The sequence below is a fragment of the Aythya marila genome (assembly GCF_965140915.1).
Source record: "Aythya marila genome assembly, chromosome: 2".
In the NCBI taxonomy this organism is placed as follows: domain Eukaryota; kingdom Metazoa; phylum Chordata; class Aves; order Anseriformes; family Anatidae; genus Aythya; species Aythya marila.
In genome coordinates, this window is record NC_139043.1 from 123,894,528 (window position 1) to 123,913,110 (window position 18,583).

General features: G+C 41.6%; 2 protein-coding genes across 2 annotated transcripts in view; one reads left to right on the forward strand and one right to left on the reverse strand.

Annotated features, from left to right (window-relative positions):
- The window catches only part of TERF1 (telomeric repeat binding factor 1), a 24,194-nt gene extending 16,580 nt beyond the window's left edge, over nucleotides 1-7,614 (forward strand). Inside the window, exons 10-11 of the mRNA XM_082752255.1 lie at nucleotides 4,672-4,820; nucleotides 7,479-7,614. Of these exons, the coding sequence (XP_082608381.1) occupies nucleotides 4,672-4,820; nucleotides 7,479-7,527 (198 nt within the window). The 3' untranslated portion in view covers nucleotides 7,528-7,614. The remainder of the gene's footprint in view (nucleotides 1-4,671; nucleotides 4,821-7,478) is intronic.
- SBSPON (somatomedin B and thrombospondin type 1 domain containing) lies at nucleotides 4,827-16,709 on the reverse strand. The gene is made up of 5 exons (XM_082752256.1): nucleotides 16,152-16,709; nucleotides 9,951-10,145; nucleotides 9,323-9,413; nucleotides 8,316-8,492; nucleotides 4,827-7,609 (listed from the first exon to the last, which is right to left on the reverse strand). Exons 1-5 carry the CDS (start codon nucleotides 16,372-16,374, stop codon nucleotides 7,492-7,494), a joined length of 804 nt encoding a protein of 267 aa, XP_082608382.1. The 5' UTR covers nucleotides 16,375-16,709; the 3' UTR covers nucleotides 4,827-7,491.
- Between the last annotated feature and the right edge of the window lie 1,874 nt (nucleotides 16,710-18,583).

Here is an 18,583-nt window from a genome sequence, read left to right on the forward strand (position 1 = left end):
AAGAAAGTTTCAGAGCAAAGAGTCCCAGCATGCACAAGGGAAAGGAGATAGCTAGAACAAAACTGGCTCTGAGGCATAACAAGATCTTTTGATAAGGGATGGTGCATTTACGCAGGCTGTCTGGCAAACTGAAGTTTGCTCTGCCAGCGTTCTGAGCTAGCCAAAGGTCAGATTGCTCTGGGCCAGGCACTGTGATTATGTTAGCTCAAGCACAGTGCTGCTTTATGTCTGGTCTCTCAACCAGTCTTGGTAGCTTGTAACAGCAGTGCCGGAGTCCACACAACTGCCATCCCAGAGCACAGTCAGTTTGTTGGCATGTGTGGGGAGACAACTTACTGATCAATATAGCTGCTTGGTGAAGAGGGAAAAATGGGTCAGTTTCTGATTTACCTGTACAGCAGGCTGCACAGTTATATGTTAAAGTGCGGAAACTTGTCTGCAAAGAAAGCCTGCTGTTACCAATTTTAAAAGCAGAAAACAAAAAAAAAATGTTAACAGCAAATGTAATTAATCACTACAACAAGTAACAACAGTTGTGATTGTCTCTGTGCTGGAAGTGTTTGAATTAACCGGTGCAGTAGGTCAAGCGTAACTGTGGTACTTGAATAAAGATTATACTTAGGAAAGTTTTCTGGCGTGCTGTGAAAGGAGATGATCTAGATGATTTCAATGGGTTCTCTGGTCTTTTAATAATAGTTGTGGGTTGTTTGTTTGTTTTTTAACACAATACTGTCAATGCTGATGTTGCAAAAGATTTGTGGAACACGAAGTGTTGGGTAAAGGAGGTATTTTTGATAAAGGGTAGACAATTTTAGGGAAGTGTTAGGTTTCTTTTTACAAAGACAGCTAAACTACTACCACGCAATTCTTTCACTGGCTAGTCAGTGAGGCATGTATCAGGGATCATGGGTTCTTGAAAAGGGCACCGTTAGTTACATTAAGTTAGAACAACTTTGAGATACAAAGTTTGTTGATATTCATGTACCTCAGCTTGAACTGTGTGTAGATTCCAAATTTTCACTTGTCGCGGAATAACCAGAATACAACTTTGATCAGGTTGAATGTTATGTCTCTTCCCCTGCAGTGACCCCCCCCTCACTGTTGCTTCACCTTCATCAGGATAAATTCAGGGGAGTGAGGGTGCAGCCAAAGAAAAAGCTGTATATGACAGAGCTGAAACTGTCATCTGGTCATCCCCTGTGCATGAATTGTTGTTCTTAGAGCAGAATCTTTTAAGGATCTGTAGATGGGTTCTTGGTCCTTAGGGAAGGAGAAAATGAGAAGGGGAAAAAAAAGTATCTCCTTGGATCAGTGACTTACCAGAGCATCCTTGGACCTGTTGTGGCACTGACAGTTGTACTGACTTACCCTGAGCTGCCCCGTCCAGCCACCTCTTTTTCACAAGCAGGATGGGGATGCATTTCTCAGATGTCAGGAGTCACAAGAGATTTACATTTCTGCTAGGTAATATTTGCTGAGTGAAGTGATTTGTTCCCTCAAAATTCACTGATTTCCTTTATATTAGTTCTAGGATTTGGCTTTATCAAGCTCAAATCTCTGTAAGCTGAGGCTGTTCATTTACATGTATAGCTGTGCATTTCTGTTACTATCTGATTCTTCATAGATGGGAAAGCTCAAATTGCAGAGTGCTCAGCCTGAATATCTTGGGTCTTCCTGCCTAACAGGCAGTACCACTTATCCATTTGATAGCTAAAAGTGATATATTACTAATGAGGAGGTCTTGTACATATTTTAGTATACTTCTCTTTTCATACCCCAATGACAGACTGTAGCCACTAGACCTTCAGCTTGAGCCATCTACACCTCTTACTGTTCTTATGTTGTGTAAATGTCTTTTTTTCTTCAATTTTTTCGAATTCGCCCATGGATTTTACTAGCACATCCTCCCTCATATAATGCTTTGTAAGTTTGCTTAAAAACTTAATGCTGTAAGCACATTACCAAAGGATCAGTCCCCTATCATATAAGGAGCATGGGTGTGTGATGTTGGGAATACTCACAACTTGGCCAGATCCTGCTCGTTTCCAATTTGTTAAAGGATGTTAGGAGCAGCTGCTTCCTCTAGCAGCTCCTGCCCACCTCCAGGAGCCCAACTCAGTGCACCTAGAGCTGTGGAGTGTCTGTACCACGTGGCTGAGGGACATGGTTGCAGCTTTCCCAGTTGAAGGTTCAAGTAGTAGAAGATTAAAAAATACATCCCACTGAATATGGTGTGCCTTAGGTCCTCAGGACTGCACACAAGCAAAGCAAAATCAGGAATTCATGCACTTCTTCCTGTCAGCAGCTAGATGTTTAGCTATTCCTAGGAAAGCAGGGCTCCATCATGTCTAACAGTTACTTGGGAAGACAACATCCCCATCCCTCTTCCTCCTTTCCCCCAGCCTTTATTCCTGAGCACGACGTCATAAGGTATGGAATATCCCTCTGGTTGCTTCGAGTCACCTGTCCTGGCTGGGTCCCCTCCCATCTTCTTGCGCATTCCCCCAGTCTGCTCACTGGAGGGCAGCATGAGAAGCAGAAAAGCCCTTGGTGCTGTAAGCACTACTCAGCAACTACTAAAATATTGGTGTTATTAATACAGTTTTTGTCACAAATCCAAAACACAGCACCATACCAGCTACTGTGAAGAAAATTAACTCTATCCCAGTCAAAATCAGTGCAGTTATGCAACACATTCTTCACCAAAATTGTCGGATAAACAAGATACATTAAATAAGAACAGCAATTTCAATTTTTCACATAATGAGGCTCTAGAAAGGACACGCTTTTAGAAATAATTCGCTCCTTTGTTAATTAAATTGTGCTTACTGGTGAGATTATTAGTTGCAAATGCTTCTTAACTAGTTAGACCTGCAAAGGGCTATGATACTTTAACTATTTTGCTTCATGTTCAGTCACATAGAACAAAACTAAATAATTGCAGTGCTTTTGATCACTTGCGTGTGTAAATTTGCTGCTATGAACAAAAACACTGACTTTTTTTGCTGGTGCACTGCAATTCCAAAATGAGTAAAGCACAGGCACTGGTGAAATGCTAAAGAGAGCTTCTTGGCTATAGTTCTGGCAGTCAAGTTCTCATGACATACACAAATACATGTGCACATCATGTATTTGTAGAAGTCCAGCAACTAGAATTAGATTTAGATTTTTGTGTTGAAGGTGCTGGTATTCAATGCCCGCAAGAGCCCAGTGAAAACTTACCATTTATATCTGTCATGACTTACTGTGGTCTGTGAGACCATCAGGAGCAGCAGGCTTTCTCCGGTGCAAGATGCAGAAACGAACACAGATAAGTTAAATGGAACACCTACAGAGCACAATTTTCTGTACTTCTCAGCTCAATCTCATTAAAATTTTGAGCTAACATTTTTTCTGTAAGTGGAGTCTACACTTCAGATTTGGGGGAATATATCTGAACAGAACACATTATCAAGCTCCAATTTGAAATAGAAAGTGATCCTTACTTTTTAGGTATATTTTTCTTAAACAGTTGCTCCAAATTCCTTCTTTATTTGTATAGATGTGCAGTCAGTTTGTCTGAGGAGGTGTACTTAGGATGCATCGGTATGATTGCTTCACTATTAAACAAAGAAGAATTTGAAGGCATAAAAGATTATAGTCTGGTACAATAAGTTGTTTTAAAATAGTTTCTTTAAAGTTGTGAATTGCTATTCCAGAGTGAAATAATGACTACGTATGACTATATTAAAAATGCGCTGGTTAAAAATAAGATATATAAGATCTTTAATCTTTTATTACCTATGTACATTTTCCTACAAAGCTGCAATATTTAAAAAATGTTTGTTTGTTTGTTTTTTATCAAGTATTAGACTTCAGCTTTCTTTTCTGTGTGTACTTTTAAAATTGTATTGAGATAGTTGTATTGAGAAACAACTAAGGAAGAACTGCTATGCTGGAGAACTTAGATGTAAGGAAGTGCTTGTAGATGTGTAACTGCAAGTAATTTTCTCTCCTTTTATGAGAGAAATGGCATCACTTAGAGGTTAAAAATCCTGTGAGTCATGACAGTGAGACTTTAGTAGGCTTAATAAATAAGCTAAAATAGGTGTAGATACCTGTCATCAGAGGGTATGGCTGATGTCACTTGTAAATCTGTATGTATGATTTTGCTTCTGTCAGCATTTTAGCTTTAGGAATTGTTTTTTCTCAGCACACTAAAATTCCGTTGTTGTTGGTGAATGGTGTTGAAGTTCGTAGTTTGCAAGTTAATCTGTCACAAAATGGTTCTTCTTTTGTGACACATGCTAGGATCAATCAGTCTGTCTTGGCTCAATTAGCTTACAAAGTAAAATTTTGGAAAGCGTGTTTGGGTTGAAGCCAGACTTTGCATGCCGCCTTTCTGGTTTTCAGGATTTTTTTCCTCCTGTAACTTGTGAAATTTGAAGCATGAGTTTTTGTTCTAAGTGATGCCTGCTACTGTGTTTTAACACTTGAGTCATAACCTTTCTTGTTCTATTTAGTGTCAAGTTATGGTGCTCAAAAGAAATCAAAATGAGCCTACTGACAGTTAAAACTTATGTTGTGTAGTAACTAGACAGCTATATAAATACTTATATATTTGCTACAAGCTTTGTTCTTACATGAATATCTTTGTTTCAGTATCCTGTATTTTCTCTGTTCTTCCCCTAGCCATGGACTCTTGAAGAAGACAAGAAACTGAAATCAGGAGTAAGGAAGTTTGGAGTGGGTAATTGGGCTAAAATTCTGGTCCATGGTGACTTCAACAACCGAACTAGCGTCATGTTAAAAGACCGTTGGAGAACACTGTGCAAGATCAAGTAAGACTAATTTGGGTAACAGGAATCAACTCTTCTCGAGCTTTCCTTACGTAAGGATCTTGTTCAGCTTTTCAGAGTAACTTCTTTTTGTCTCAGTCTCCAGCACTGTTGCTGCCCTAAAACATGAAACAGACGTAATGATGACTTAAATATAAAGCCTGGTCTTCTATCTATATGCGAGAGGCGGATTCATTTTCGAAATGTGAAAATTCTTATAGTGATTGTGAAATTAATCATACATAGGGGTCTTAAGTAACTGGCAATGTGTTAGCTTAATAGAGGCTTTTAATAAAGAGTCAAGTGTTCTGTAGTTTTTAAAGGCTTGTATCTGTAATCAGATGGAGCTCTTTATCGTTTTAGTTTCTACTGTAGTCATTCCAATCTGTTTCCACCTCACTTTGAAATTTCGGTCAGACTTGTCATCTCTGTCAGTAAGTCATACCAAAAAATATGTATGTATTGTTATTGCTAATTTTTCTGTTTAAAAATATAGTACCCCATGTAAGTTTATGTTTATAAATATTAAAGGTTCTCTGTATGAATCGGAGGGAAAACATGCTGGGGTATTTTTATTTATTACTTTTTTTTTTTTTTTTTTTTTTTTTTTTTTAGAGTTAAGCTTAAGTACTAGAAGGAAGATTATTTTGAAATTATTTCTATTAGCATAATAGCAGTTACTATCTTGCAGAAGAGAATGGAAAAGATACGGAAGTAACAGCATGATACTAGCTCTTAACTTCTCATGACTATCTTGTGCTACCTACCCTGTCTTGAGAAGTGGCATTCTTCTGGATCAGCAGAGAAGGGGAAGCTCCTTTCTTAGAAAGCCAAAGCGGGACTCTGTTCTGGCACAGATAGCACAGCCCATGAAACAGGTTTTATCTTACCTACACTCTCTGCAGCACTAGCAAGCACAGATACCCTCTGATGGGTAGCTGCCTGCATCAAGGCGTCAGTTGGTTACTGTAACTGTCCTGTTCATGAGAGACTGTAAGAGATGGGTGGTGGTGCTATGCTGCCACTTTTGCTTTGGATTGTATAGAAAAGAATTCCAGGACCTCAGAAAACACACACTTCCCACTGTCATACTAGCTGGAATCTAGAACTTAAATATCACAGCATTCTTTTAAAAGTGGAATCTCTTCAGTTCAGGTGTTTTCTGGGTTGTTGTCCTTGGAGATTTTACAAGAACCTATTAAGGAAAAGCATCCATCTGAACTGGTCATAATAAAATAAAATTCTCAGAGGTGTTCTTCGTGGTTACAAAAGAAGAAATACATTCTTCAGGGCAGAAATGTTCATGAAGTATTCAGATCATCTCTGCACTTTCTGTTTTGTAAGCCTGTTTGCATTGAGTTTAAATGGTTAAGTATCATTAGAAAGGTTTGTGTACTACTCTTAAATGTGGAAAGGACCTGAGACGGATCACCTTCCTAATTCTTGCCAACATGCTCAGGTTTCTTTTTGCAACTGTGGCACGCAATTTCTTTTAGGTTCCACAGAGATACTGCGTGCCTTAACAGTAAACTTCGCGACCTTAAGGCATCGTTTCTTTTTAGGACACATGGTGAATTTCAGAAGCTTGATAAAATACGGATTATGCACTTCAGCAAGGAATGTTAGAGCAGCTGTAAGCCAACAATTCAAAACAAAAACAAACATAGCAGGTGTGTGACAAGTGAGACCTGCAGTGTGCAGTCTCTTCAATGGCTGTAACAATAATTCAACACAAATAATAGGTATTAAAACAAGGATTTGAGCTACATGCATAGCATCTTTGCCTATGCTCTAATATTGTAGGTTTCTGTGTTAATCATTGTACATGAGCAAGTTTAACTACGAATAAGTGATTTTTTGGCTTTTAGCCAAGGCTTTAGTCATGACTGCTTATTCCTAGATGCAAGATTAATTATTATTTTTTTTTAATTGTAGCAAGCAAATTGCTGTAGCAAAATTCTAGTCAAGGCAGATTAAATAAATTACCATTCATTAAGGAAATGGGTCTTTTCAAGACTGTTTGCTTCTTTGCAGAAATCTTGTTTACGTTTGTCTGCCATAAAATTCACTTTGTATATTAGTGATATGAAGTCCTTAGTGAGACTACTTCCTTAATGACACTGACTACTCTCACATTTTTATGAGGGTGGCTGAACATGGAAACAGCAATGTAGGCAAAAAATACTTACCCACTTGCAGTATAAACAACTGTCTAGATGATATTGGGAAGGAACAAAGGATCTAAACTGAAGCCTGGTTTTAGCTCGCAAACTTTCATTTTTATTCACCCTTACAATTTAATGATGATGGTAACCATTCCCAGAGCTGAGAACATTTGACTGGCTCACTACTGAGTAGGATTGGTGCCTGTGAACAGGACTATAGCCTGTAAAGAATGAGAATCTTAGAAAAAGAAGCTACTATGGTTAGAAACATTAGCTCTTTAATTACAAACAGAAACATAGGAACTTGCTTACAGCATTCTAGTACAAAGATCAGTCTTAGCGTTTTGTATTCAGGCAAAGAGCTTTGCCCAAAATACTTCTTCCAAAAGTTTGACTCCTTTAAAGTTCATTTAGGCTCCACAAAATACAGCAGAAAGATGCAGGGTTTTTTGCATTGGTGTTAATTTTCTTATTTTTTGTTGTTACTATTTTAAAGGTCTTCTAAACTTTTACGTAAAAATAAAGCTATGCACAAGGGGACATGAACACTGTTCCAGTTGCCGAATCTTCTTCCAGGTTCCTTGGCAGCGAGAGTTGCCAACTGCTTCCCAGCGTAAGATTTTACCTCTGAAATGTGATAATAAGTGAGTAATTACAAATTAATGTGTTTACAAACACACACAAAAAAATGTTTATTTCATGTTAGTAGGTTATGTTCTATAATGTCGTTTGAGAGTAGATTTGCCTAACAATGTAATATATTAATTAGTTCAAAAGCATTTTGAAGACTAAGATGTTCATTATACTTGTAGGCGTTCTAGAGCAAGCACTAAGTTCCTATGTAGAGTATACAGGATGATGGGTTGCATAAACAGTTGTATAGGTATTACATAGCATGCGTCTTAAGTGATAGATACATGGAGATATGTATAAAATATATAGATTAAGTAAAAACACGTTACAAATGTTAAAGGCCTTCATTCAATACTAGTGTTCTGGAAACAGGATTATGGATTATGGCAGAAAACAGACTTTTTTAAGTAAGAGTGCCCATAGCTGTAAAAAGACCTCTTGCACTACAGAAGTTGCAGTTTCCCCATATGATAGTAAGTAAAGCATTCACACTGAACTTTATATTGCAATTACCAATTTTATCAGGGTGTTAAATACATCAGTATTTGAAAATTTTGCAAAGTATTTTACACAGCAGTTTCTGTGAAAACTGAAATCTTTAATTTTTTAGGTATAATAAGCACAGCTTTTAATGTGACCTTAAGTTCTGCATTGGGTTTTGGTACAGAAGAATGCAAAAAAAAAAAAAGGTTCTCTTTACCCATCTGCATTATGGCCATCTCCAGAACAACGATGAGTGTCAGTGTTCATAGCTGGAGGCTGGCAAGCCACACATACAGTATGACCTTCTCGTAGGTACTGCATCCATCGAGCATATGGCCGATTCTCCAAAGCACAATAGTGTGAAAGTGATTCAGTTTTAAATTCCACACAGTAACTGCTCAGAAAGAAAAGTATTAAATTAGCTGTGATTGCTAAAGCACAAGCTAGATAGAAACTTTAAATGTACTTATATATCACACAGGTGGTTATTTGTGAAGTGCAGGTTAGACATCCTTGTTGCTAAAAAAAAAAAAAAAAGTCTGTTTCTGACCCTAACCTGAGCAATGACATCTTTAAAACATTAAGCAAATTGTTTCCCACATTCCATGCCACAGTCCAATGCTTTATGTATTATCTCATTTTCTGGTTGTGTTCTGTATTCTTAAATTATGTTGAAAAACAGACCTCAGTAACCTGTATTTTTTTCTTCTATGAATACTAAGAGAGAAAATGGGAGAGAAGCTTTAAGAATACCTATCAGCTTTACTGTTCTGGGGAGAGCAGCATAGGGAAAAGCATTATGAGCATTACAGAACCAGTGACAACCCTCTCTACTGGTAAACAAGAGATTTTTATTGCTTTTCATGTCAATGTTAAAAACAAGCTCTTGAGACCAATTGCATCCAGCCTGTTTTGTTTGTTCAGAGATCTAAGTCTAATTTCTCAGGCTTACACTTTATGGATATTACTGAGTTTGGGTTTAGCCTTATTTACTGTTTGCTTTCAAAAGCTTCTATCCTCAAATTTGCCACGACCCCAATACTTGATTCCGGACAATTAACAAGTAACAAAGAACATCTAGAAAATGCAAATGAACTGCAGGAGAGAAAAACAGTACAAGCTGCAGCTTGTTGAATTACAGCAAATTTAATTATATTTTTCTTTGTAGCCAGCTGTTGGCTATGGAACAAGATGACCCACATGCATATATGATAAATAGATTACCCAGCTTCTTCTTTGTCTGAGGACCAGGAAGAAGATGCTGCTCGTCGTTTTCTTTCTTTACCATATTCAGAGGTAGTTATGAAAGCAGGGACTGAGGAAGAAAACAGGCAGCAAGACACAGCTGAGTCATATTTCAACTACTGTAACAGTAGGTAAATGAATCAGAGCTTGTGGATGGTGATGCTGTCTGGCTTTATTGGAAAAGTGATAAAGTGTTAGCAACATCAGGCTTCGACCTCCTTCCCTACTGCTAAATTCTCTCCATATTAAGAAGAAATATATCTAGCAATGACTGCCATCTAGTCCATGATGAGGAAATAGGATGGGCTGGAATCCTACAATGACTCTGTTTCCTGTTTTGTACCAAATTTGTGTTCTAACTGCACAGAGATAAATTGATACTTACTGCGGGGCTTAAGAAACTGAAGTAATGTTTGCAGCTTAGTTGTTTACTTAAATGAATCAAGACTGAGTAGCAAATGACAGTAGAAAACACGGTTTAAAATTTTATTTTTAACCAAATAGCTGCAGACTGTTGGTTGTTTGTTTTTTTCTGTACGTTTACTTCAGTGAAAACAATGAAGGCTCTGAGGGGGACAGGTGTCCAGATAAAGCAAAGAGAGAATACCATGTTCGTGTCCGCAGTCCTGGCCCTGGTGAGTCAGGTATTCCAGGCAGCCAGCCTTCTCCTCCAGAGCAGGACACGGTTCCCCACCGTTTTTAGGTTCCTGTTGTATGTAGCGCCTGCGTAGTCGTAGGTTGGGTTTGCACTGCTCTGCACAGCCACTCCAGTGACTCCACTCCCCAACAACGCATGGCAGAGCTGAAAAGCAATATTGAAATATCACGAGTAAAGACTTCAGTTTTATCATAAGTGCTCTCAAAAGCTTAAGTAATGCGACCGTGCCTGTTTTTTTGCTTTCTTACTTGCAATTTTGATTTTGTTTAGTCTCAAAGCAATGCGGGGATGTGTGTAGGGTTGTATTTCTGTGTTTGTACTGATACAGTTATAGATGTTTAAATGTTCTAAATAAAGCGTTTAAAAGTGCAATCTCAAGGCCTTTTTTTGCTCATTCTCAAATATAGAATAGTCCACTGGATATTTGAATTTTAGTTCACATGGATCGCAAACTTCCTCTGAACTTAACCCAAATGTCTTCCAAAACATTATGGGGAAACTGCCATTATTTTGAAAGTGAACTTCGAATCATAAGAAACCGCATTTCTCTCGTGCAGAGCATTGAGAGCAGAGGTGTCATACACTTGCATCCTTGGTCTATCCTAAACCTGCTTAATAATCAGTGGTATGGACAACTTCTTCCTTTAACTGTTAAACTGGCATATATTAGGTGAGTTCACTGCAGGTTTCAGATGGGGAAAAAAAAGAGAAATGCTTTGTTTTGTATTCTGTGGTATTTCTCCTGTAACTATTGAAACCTTTAGCCCACTTACAGATTTTGACACCTTTTTTGATTAATGAACATTCAAGTTCTTAAGAAAAAAAATAATAATCATCACACCTTGTAGAGAATGAGCCCTTATTTCATATTTGTTACTTTTCACAGCCTTTCCAATAGGTATAAATGACAGACTAAGCATCTGCTAGTTTTGATACTGTCTTGAATCTCAAAAATGCTCAGATCTACCCTAGCTGTTACCCACTAGCCAATTCCTTCCTTATTTTATTCTCTGTAGTGCATCTACTAATAATGGCATGCTCCCTGTAGCTCTAATTTACATTAAGCATGATAAGTATTTCTCCAGTCTAGACTTCCTTCCCTTGAATTTTCTATTTATATTCTGACAAAATGGTAGCTCTGTCTTAGCCTAGCCAATGTAAGCATGCGCAGCATGTCAACTGTCTTCCAGGCAGATACAAATAATCTTCCCTGGAAGAAAAGGTTTTGCAGCCCAATTCCCAGAAAAGAGGTGATGAATGTGTTATTCCTGAGTAAGAAGCTAGGTAACACTGAAGTCTTCGCTTTATTTGTCCATTAACCTTAGTACAGAACACCAAGTCCCAGGTTTTGAAAGCTCTGTGGTCTAACAATTTTGTTTTTAGTAGTCAAAAAGAATACTACAGCTCTTCAACACCTGGGTGAGGATAATCTTTGGGTGTTTACCAAAGGAACAGATACATGTACAGTCCCTCCAAGAAGGAACTTCAAGTCCGTGCAGCCTGGGCAGGCAGAGCACTGAAAGGACTGGTAAGAAAAACGGCTTGCACAGGGGCATCTATCAAGAAGACGAATCCTCCAAGGACAAGCAGTTGTTTCTCTACATGATGAGTACTTAACCTGTGGCCTCCCAGGATATTCGATCTGAGCAGCAGCCCATTCCCAACAGCCGCTTCTGCTGGGAGGCCATCTGGTAAGGGGGTCCAGGCTGAGCAGGTGTGTTCCTCTGGGCTGTGCCTGTATCTGTCCAGGGCCTGCAGACTATGGTACTCAGTGAGCAGGTAAGGCTGTGTCTCCTGCTTACCTCGACCATGAAGTAAAACAAGCCCTCTAAACATTGCAGCACTGTGTACAAGTCCATGCTGCTTTCCCTAATATTAGCTGCCTTTTTGGTAGGTTTATTTTTCAATAAAATTCTAATTATTGCCATGTAAATTAAGTACTATCACAGATGGTCTTATAAAAAAAAACAAACGTGCCTGTGCTAATACTACAGTTTCTTATTGATACAGGAATTCCCTAGTTCTTCAAACATTTGTTTTCATTGCTCATTGCAAATAGGCTTAAAATTATTTTCTGTTCAGCATGAATCACATTTTTCTGTGCTCTCCCACTCCTTTAAAGGCAGTCTTTCAACATGGTACTTAGGAAATGGTACGAAATATGTTATAATCAATGGTTGGGGTATCTTCAATTGGTTCTGAATTGTTTTGAGTTGTACCTCTCATTATCTAGTTAAATGAAGCTTTTGCCTTTCCCATGCACGCTGTTTCCCATCAGCTTGCAACTGGAACATATCACATGTTTTGGATTGTATTTTTTTTTCTATATTTCCTGATTACAATATAAATCCTCAGGAAGCTTTACAGCTTAACCGCTAGTTACATTCTTTTATCAGTGTGGCAGGAAACTGATGGGCCCAAGCTAGTCATTCAGAAAAATACTGCATGCCCTCTGGGACTCTGCCAGTATGAGAAGTGGGGAAGAAGGAATAAAATCTGATAACCTCGTTGGTGTTCGTGACTGTTTTCGTAAGACGCAGAAAATCCCGGGTTTGCCTTGTCACTAAATCTCTAATTTCCTAGGGCTCTAGAGACATCATAAAGCAGATAAAACCCCCGCAGAGGCTACCTGGCAGATGTCCATACCACACTGCTGCAACTCCCCTCCTTCCCTTTCACTTTGCACCTGTTCTGACCAAACTGCCTGCTTTCTGGGTGACTCAACAGCAACAGGCATACAAGCAATCAAGGACACTTTGAACTAAAAAAGAAAAAAAAAAAAAAAAAAAAAAACGGTGATAGTAAAAATGCCTTAGACCTCCCCATGGGATCCCAGGACAAGTGCTATTATTATATTATATGTATTACAGACGTAACAGACTTTTTCCACCTGGCCATAGGGCGAGAAAACAGTCTGGCCACATTTTATTTAATTGTACAAGCATTGGTGTCAATGTCTCACCACACAGCTTAATTCCACCCACAGGACATAACTGTCATCTAGCCTGGTTTCCTTATCTGTTGCCTCTGTTCCGCACTGGCTCTAAGAATGACCTGCAGAAGCAAGAACTTCCATGTCATTTTAATCGCATGGTAGCACCTTGATTTGTTGATAATACCAGGTCTACATCACATTTTCTACACAGGAATCTCCCAAAGAGATTGAGCAGCTGCATAACAGATAAAGGGATGACTTCACATTTTACTGGAACTAAACCAAGCTGACGGTGAACTAGTGGTCATCTGCAGCAAAACATGGCAATTTTATGATCGTAAAGATTGAGAAGAAGACGTATGAATTGCCTCAGTCATGTGGAATAATAAGAATATTGGGTTGCTAGAATGGAATTCAGCCAGAGGGACAGTGATGTCGCTCATGAACTCAGTAGCCAGCAATTAGTAAGGGACAGTACATCGTTTTGTGCCTCATTGGAAAGATGTCAAGTTCTCCAACATGACTATGTCCCAGAGCTGACGTAAAAGTAACGGTGCTGTCTCAAACACAAACATTCAAAAAGTGTCAGGGCCCCCTATCTACATCTCTATGGTCTCTGTCTAGGTTTCCATCGATCTGGCTTAGTTAACACAGTGCTGGTAGATGATCGTCCGCTGAAAGAATGAGCCTTAATTTGGAAGAGAAGGATACAAGTCAAAAGAACCTGAAGGATGGGCTTTGTGCTCAGGGACCTACCAAAACACAGAAGCTAATGAGACACTTGGAATTTCAAAAGCACACAGAAAACTTGCATTGCTTCCGTACAAAATACAGCTTGAGTGGTCAGGACTTCTTTTATTTTAATTTCATATAAAGCACTGTGAATCAATTTTTTTCTGAGTCACACCGTATTTATTTTTTTTCCCCGTCTCCGGAACAAAAAGGATTACAGTATCTTCACTGAATCACTGCACAACATATGTTGTAATGTGTAAAGGTCTGTGGATTTTCTCGGAATAACCATTTCCACTCAAATGATGGGGTCATTGTTTTACCAAGCTTTCTCATTGTACAGTACTTTCTGTTTAAAATGCTCTCAATGCACAAAAATACCCATTCTTTATTGCTAGAGCTATAAAGAAGTTATTTTTAAAGAACTGTAAGGAAATTTACTTCAAAACCCTTGGACACAGGTTCGGCAGCCCACAGACTTCTGCCGAGCCATCTATTTATAAAGTACCAGGCATCCCATGACTTTTAGGAATGACAGAATTTCACCATAGTGTTGGCAGGTTTAGAATACCTAAATACTCACGTTGGTTTCTATTATTTTGAAGCATTGTTTTTGTATGATTCCGAGAACACTTCTTGATCAGATACGTATTTGAAGATGTAGACACTTTCGCCAAATACTTTGTTCTGTACAAGTATTTGCAAAAGGATGTCATTTCTGCTTGTGCTGAACCCGTGAGTGGGGAATAGGATGACAAAAAAAGCTGTAGCACAAGAGCTATCAGTTGCCTTCCCGCACATTCCTGTTTTAATATTTTTTTTTTAACCTCTGAATCTGAAACAGAACAAACTATGCCATCAACACCCTTGGTTTCATTCCATACACAAACATAACACTTAGAAACACGTCACAGTAAAATTTCAGAACCCAGCAGGAACAAAGACTACTTTAAAACTGAACACCATCCTTGTCCACATTGATGAAGAATCCCACTGCACTTTAGTATTTTTGGTTATACAAGAGAGAACTTGCTGGCTGTTTGCAATAAAAACTACCTGATTATGTGCCTTCCTGTGGTCAGTTTTGTGGTTTAGAGATGTATGAGTTAGAGGACCACCTGTCTGGGCTGCCAAAATCCTGTCCTGCTGTCCTTGCTTGCACTAATGCAGGTGCTCACAGGGCTGGGCAGGGAGGGGTTCAAACCAGCCAGAAATGGACAAAACAGAAAACAGCAACAGCTCCCTGCTGGTTTAGCTCCCCAGAGGGGCTAGCCAGTGATTCCAGCTCTGGTGTCAGAGGGACAGACAGACAACCACGGCTGCAGGTCCCTGCCCAGACCCGGAGCACCTGCCGCCCCCACGGGGCACAGCAGAAGGACCACGCAAACACATCACGCGTTTCAAGGCCACCACCATTGAGCCCGAGACAACAAATACAGCCTCAGTAACAACAAGGCACCTGATTGAAGTCATGGAAAGAAAACTGTCTGAACTAGCACTTTTCACCCACAAGCTTGAGCCTCTTTTTGAAGAGCGTGGATTTTTTAATCAGATTACAGCTCCATCTTAATGCTAGCACTGTGCATCTTTATTAGCTTTCTCCTGTCATATTTGAATTTCAATTAATGTCACTTGGTTTACTGAAAAGCCACAGCATGCTATGACTGCAGGACAAGAAAGCACCTTGTCAGTTCTCCCCCTATTGCTTTTCCTGACCAAGAGATCAGTGAGTAAAAACTGCCAGTTTTACAAGATGCCACCAGGCACCTTCTCTTTGACGTGATGCTCTCCTTCCCTTCCTGTTATTCTGGCACACGGATGGCACAGGGGTCGATGACGGGACCGTGCTCCCCCTGCATGCCCTGACTCCGAGCTCTGCCCTGCTCCACCTCTCAGAGGGACACAAAACGTGGGCCCCACTGCTCCCCAGCTCTGCCAGCACAGTGCCGAGCCCGCTAAGACACCCTAATTAGCAGGACTGCACAGCCCAGGCTGATGATTTTTGGGATGCGGGCTGCCGTGCACCCAGCCAGCTGGGAAGAGCCGCTGGGCTGCCCCACTCCTTGCCCTGCACCGGTAAAGCAGAGGGAGGGTGGACAAACCTTGTAGGGCTGAGACACCAGGGGTGTAAACCCTACAGGGCTGCTCAGTGCAGGGCTGGACGGCGACCACCTAATAGATGTGTATTTAGGATGAGCGCGAGCAAAAAGTAAGGAGCGCTGCGCTTTAGAGGGAAAACAACGTCCAACCTGCAAACCCCAGGCACAGCAGACCCCGAAAGCTGTCAGACCCTGCCACAAGCCCCTCTCCTCGCCCCTCTGCCTGCTGCTGGTGCCAGCCCCGAGGTCCATGCCCCTTGACGAGACCCCTGACATCCCAGCACGCCGCCGGCAGCCCTGCAGCCCTCGGAGCCTGCTCCCCAAAGCCACCCCGCTCCTGCCCCGGGCCGAAGCCGAGCCTGCCCCCACGGGGACCGCACCTACCGGGGCACGCCTGGCCGTGGTCGTGGCAGCAGTCCCCGGCGCGCCGGCAGCCTCCGTCGCAGTAGCAGCTGCCGTAGCCGCCGTCCTCCCTCCAGCCGCTGCTGACACAGGCGGCGTCCCGGCCCTCGCAGCACCGCTCCGAGCAGCCCCCCCCGGCCCCGGTCCCGGCCCCGGCCCAGAGCAGGCCCAGCCACAGCGCCCCGCTCAGCGCCGCGCCGCCCATCGCCGCGCCGCCCCGACGGCCGCCACCGGCACCCCCGCCCCGGCTCCCGGCTCCCGGCGGCGCGGGGCGGGCTCGACGGGCGGGCAGCGGGGGCGGGGGGCGGTGGTACGGCCCTGCCCGGCCCGGCCCTGCCCTGCCCTGCCTTGCCTTGCCCTGCCTGGAGCTTCCCCACCCGGCACGGCACGGCCCTCCTGCCCCGACGGGGAAGGCGCGCAGAGGGCCGGGGGTGTCCCCGCGGGTGTCCCACACGGTGGTGGCCCCCACGGAGATGACCCCACGCGGGAGCTGCGCGGTGGTGATCCACGCACTGGTGTCCCGTGCTGAGGTGGCACAGACAGCAGTGCCCTGCACAGCACTAACCCTACACAGTCAGAGAATCGCAGAATGGCTTGGGTTGGAAGGGACGTGAAGGACCACCCAGTTCCAACCCCCTGCCGTGGGCAGGGACACCTCCCACCAGACCAGGTTGCCCAAAGCCCCATCCAGCCTGGCCTTGAGCACCTCCAGGGATGGGGCATCCACAGCTCCACAGACGTGCTTTATTGGTACAGGCACTTACACATGTCAGGGGACATCTCACATAGCCTGGAGAAAAAGAAGCATTTGTGTCTGTTATTTCTTCCTCCTTCTCCTTCTCCTTCTCCTTCTCCTTCTCCTTCTCCTTCTCCTTCTCCTTCTCCTTCTCCTTCTCCTTCTCTTTCTTCTTCTCTTTCTCCTTTTTTTTTTTTTTTTTTTTTTTTTAAGCTCTTTTTCTGGAACAAACAAAACAACCTCTACTGGCAGGTGCACAAGACTGTGGGGTAGGTCCCAAATAATCTCTTAAAACATGAAGATTTTTATTCTGGCTTTCAGTTATATCCAGCCCTAAGAGCTTTTCAGGATTAACAGGACCTGGTAGTTTTAGCCAAAAATCAAATCCCAAAAGCAAGTGGTGATGTGACTGCAAAATTATGTTAGCTTTGCACACTTCCATTTGCAGATACTCAGCTACTAAGGCTAAAGACATCTGCCAAAGCCACAGAGAGACAGGTGGTAACAGTCTGTTATATTATCTGCTGCATGTGGTGGGTACTTGGACACCCTGAGACAGCTCAGGACAGCCAGAGTTTAATTTCTTCTACCCATCACAACAGTGATGTTATTAAAACATTATTTAAAGCCTGGAGGACTGGGTCCAGTGTGCCAATAATGAAGTCACTGGAACCTTGCCAGCCCAACGTTGACCCAACAAACAGAGTAAGTCAGGGGGAGTTCCTGCGGTAGGTGAGAGGAGAACAAGACTTGCAGCCTGCCTTCGTACTAGGCAATGTGTGATCAAGAAGGCCTCTTTATATTTTCCTTCCTATTATTGGATTCCTGTGGTTCACCTGAAAGGCAGAATATTAACCAACTGATGTGAGAACTGACTTTATGAGCAGATAAATTGTGTGCAGATGATTTATGCTAAAGGGATAATTTATTAAAATTTGGATGAGGTTGGAACAAAATAAAGAACTACTTTCTCTTAGTGGATATGTTTACAAAAGGAAAAAAAAAAAAAAAAAAAAAAGGCAAAAAAAGCACCAAGAAACTACATCTGTAGTTCATCCTAGCTGAACAAGACAGAATATAAATGAAAAGTGTTAAAATTTCTACTAAGTGCAATAAAGCAATTTTTTCAAAGTAACCGGAAAGAAGAATCTTAATTAAAGTAGAGAACAAGCTCACTCTTTGTTCCAGCAAATACCTTGCTTTTTCCCTTTTCCAGTTTAGTTCCTCACTATTAGTAGTGCTGGCTCATTTGTGAGTATGAAGGACAAAGAACCATGGCAATGCTTTCTTGGGCAATGAAGGAGCACTGAAACCCTTACAGGCAATTTGGGCAAAATAGACAGAGATTGCTTTCTAGTTTGACATGAGATGGTCCACAGAAAGTAGGTGTTGCCCATGCTCCGCTATTGGCTACCTTTTTGTCATGGAGATATCTTTAATTATAAGGAAAAGCAGTTCCTGGCAAGGCTGGTGTAAAAAGGGATGTGTAGGTAAGATAAGCAATGCATGAAATTGCTCTGTCTTCCTCATAAAGCACGGAGGAGCATTGTAGGGAGTGGAGGCAGTCAGTCATCTGTTCCACACATGCCCTCGGTGCCAAAATAATTCTTTTTAATCCCAGAGGTGAGGAGGAATCTCGGGACTGTACTGTAATTCTCTTAAAACAAGGTGTTGCTGC

Coding starts and splice junctions, on each gene's coding strand:
- SBSPON (XM_082752256.1), bottom strand. CDS start 16,374: ATGGGCGGCGCGGCGCTGAGCGGGGCGCTGTGGCTGGGCCTGCTCTGG. Junction 8,493..9,322: donor TCAGACAAAGAAGAAGCTGG/GTAATCTATTTA, acceptor CTTTCTGAGCAG/TTACTGTGTGGAATTTAAAA. Junction 7,610..8,315: donor GATGGCCATAATGCAGATGG/GTAAAGAGAACC, acceptor ATCACATTTCAG/AGGTAAAATCTTACGCTGGG.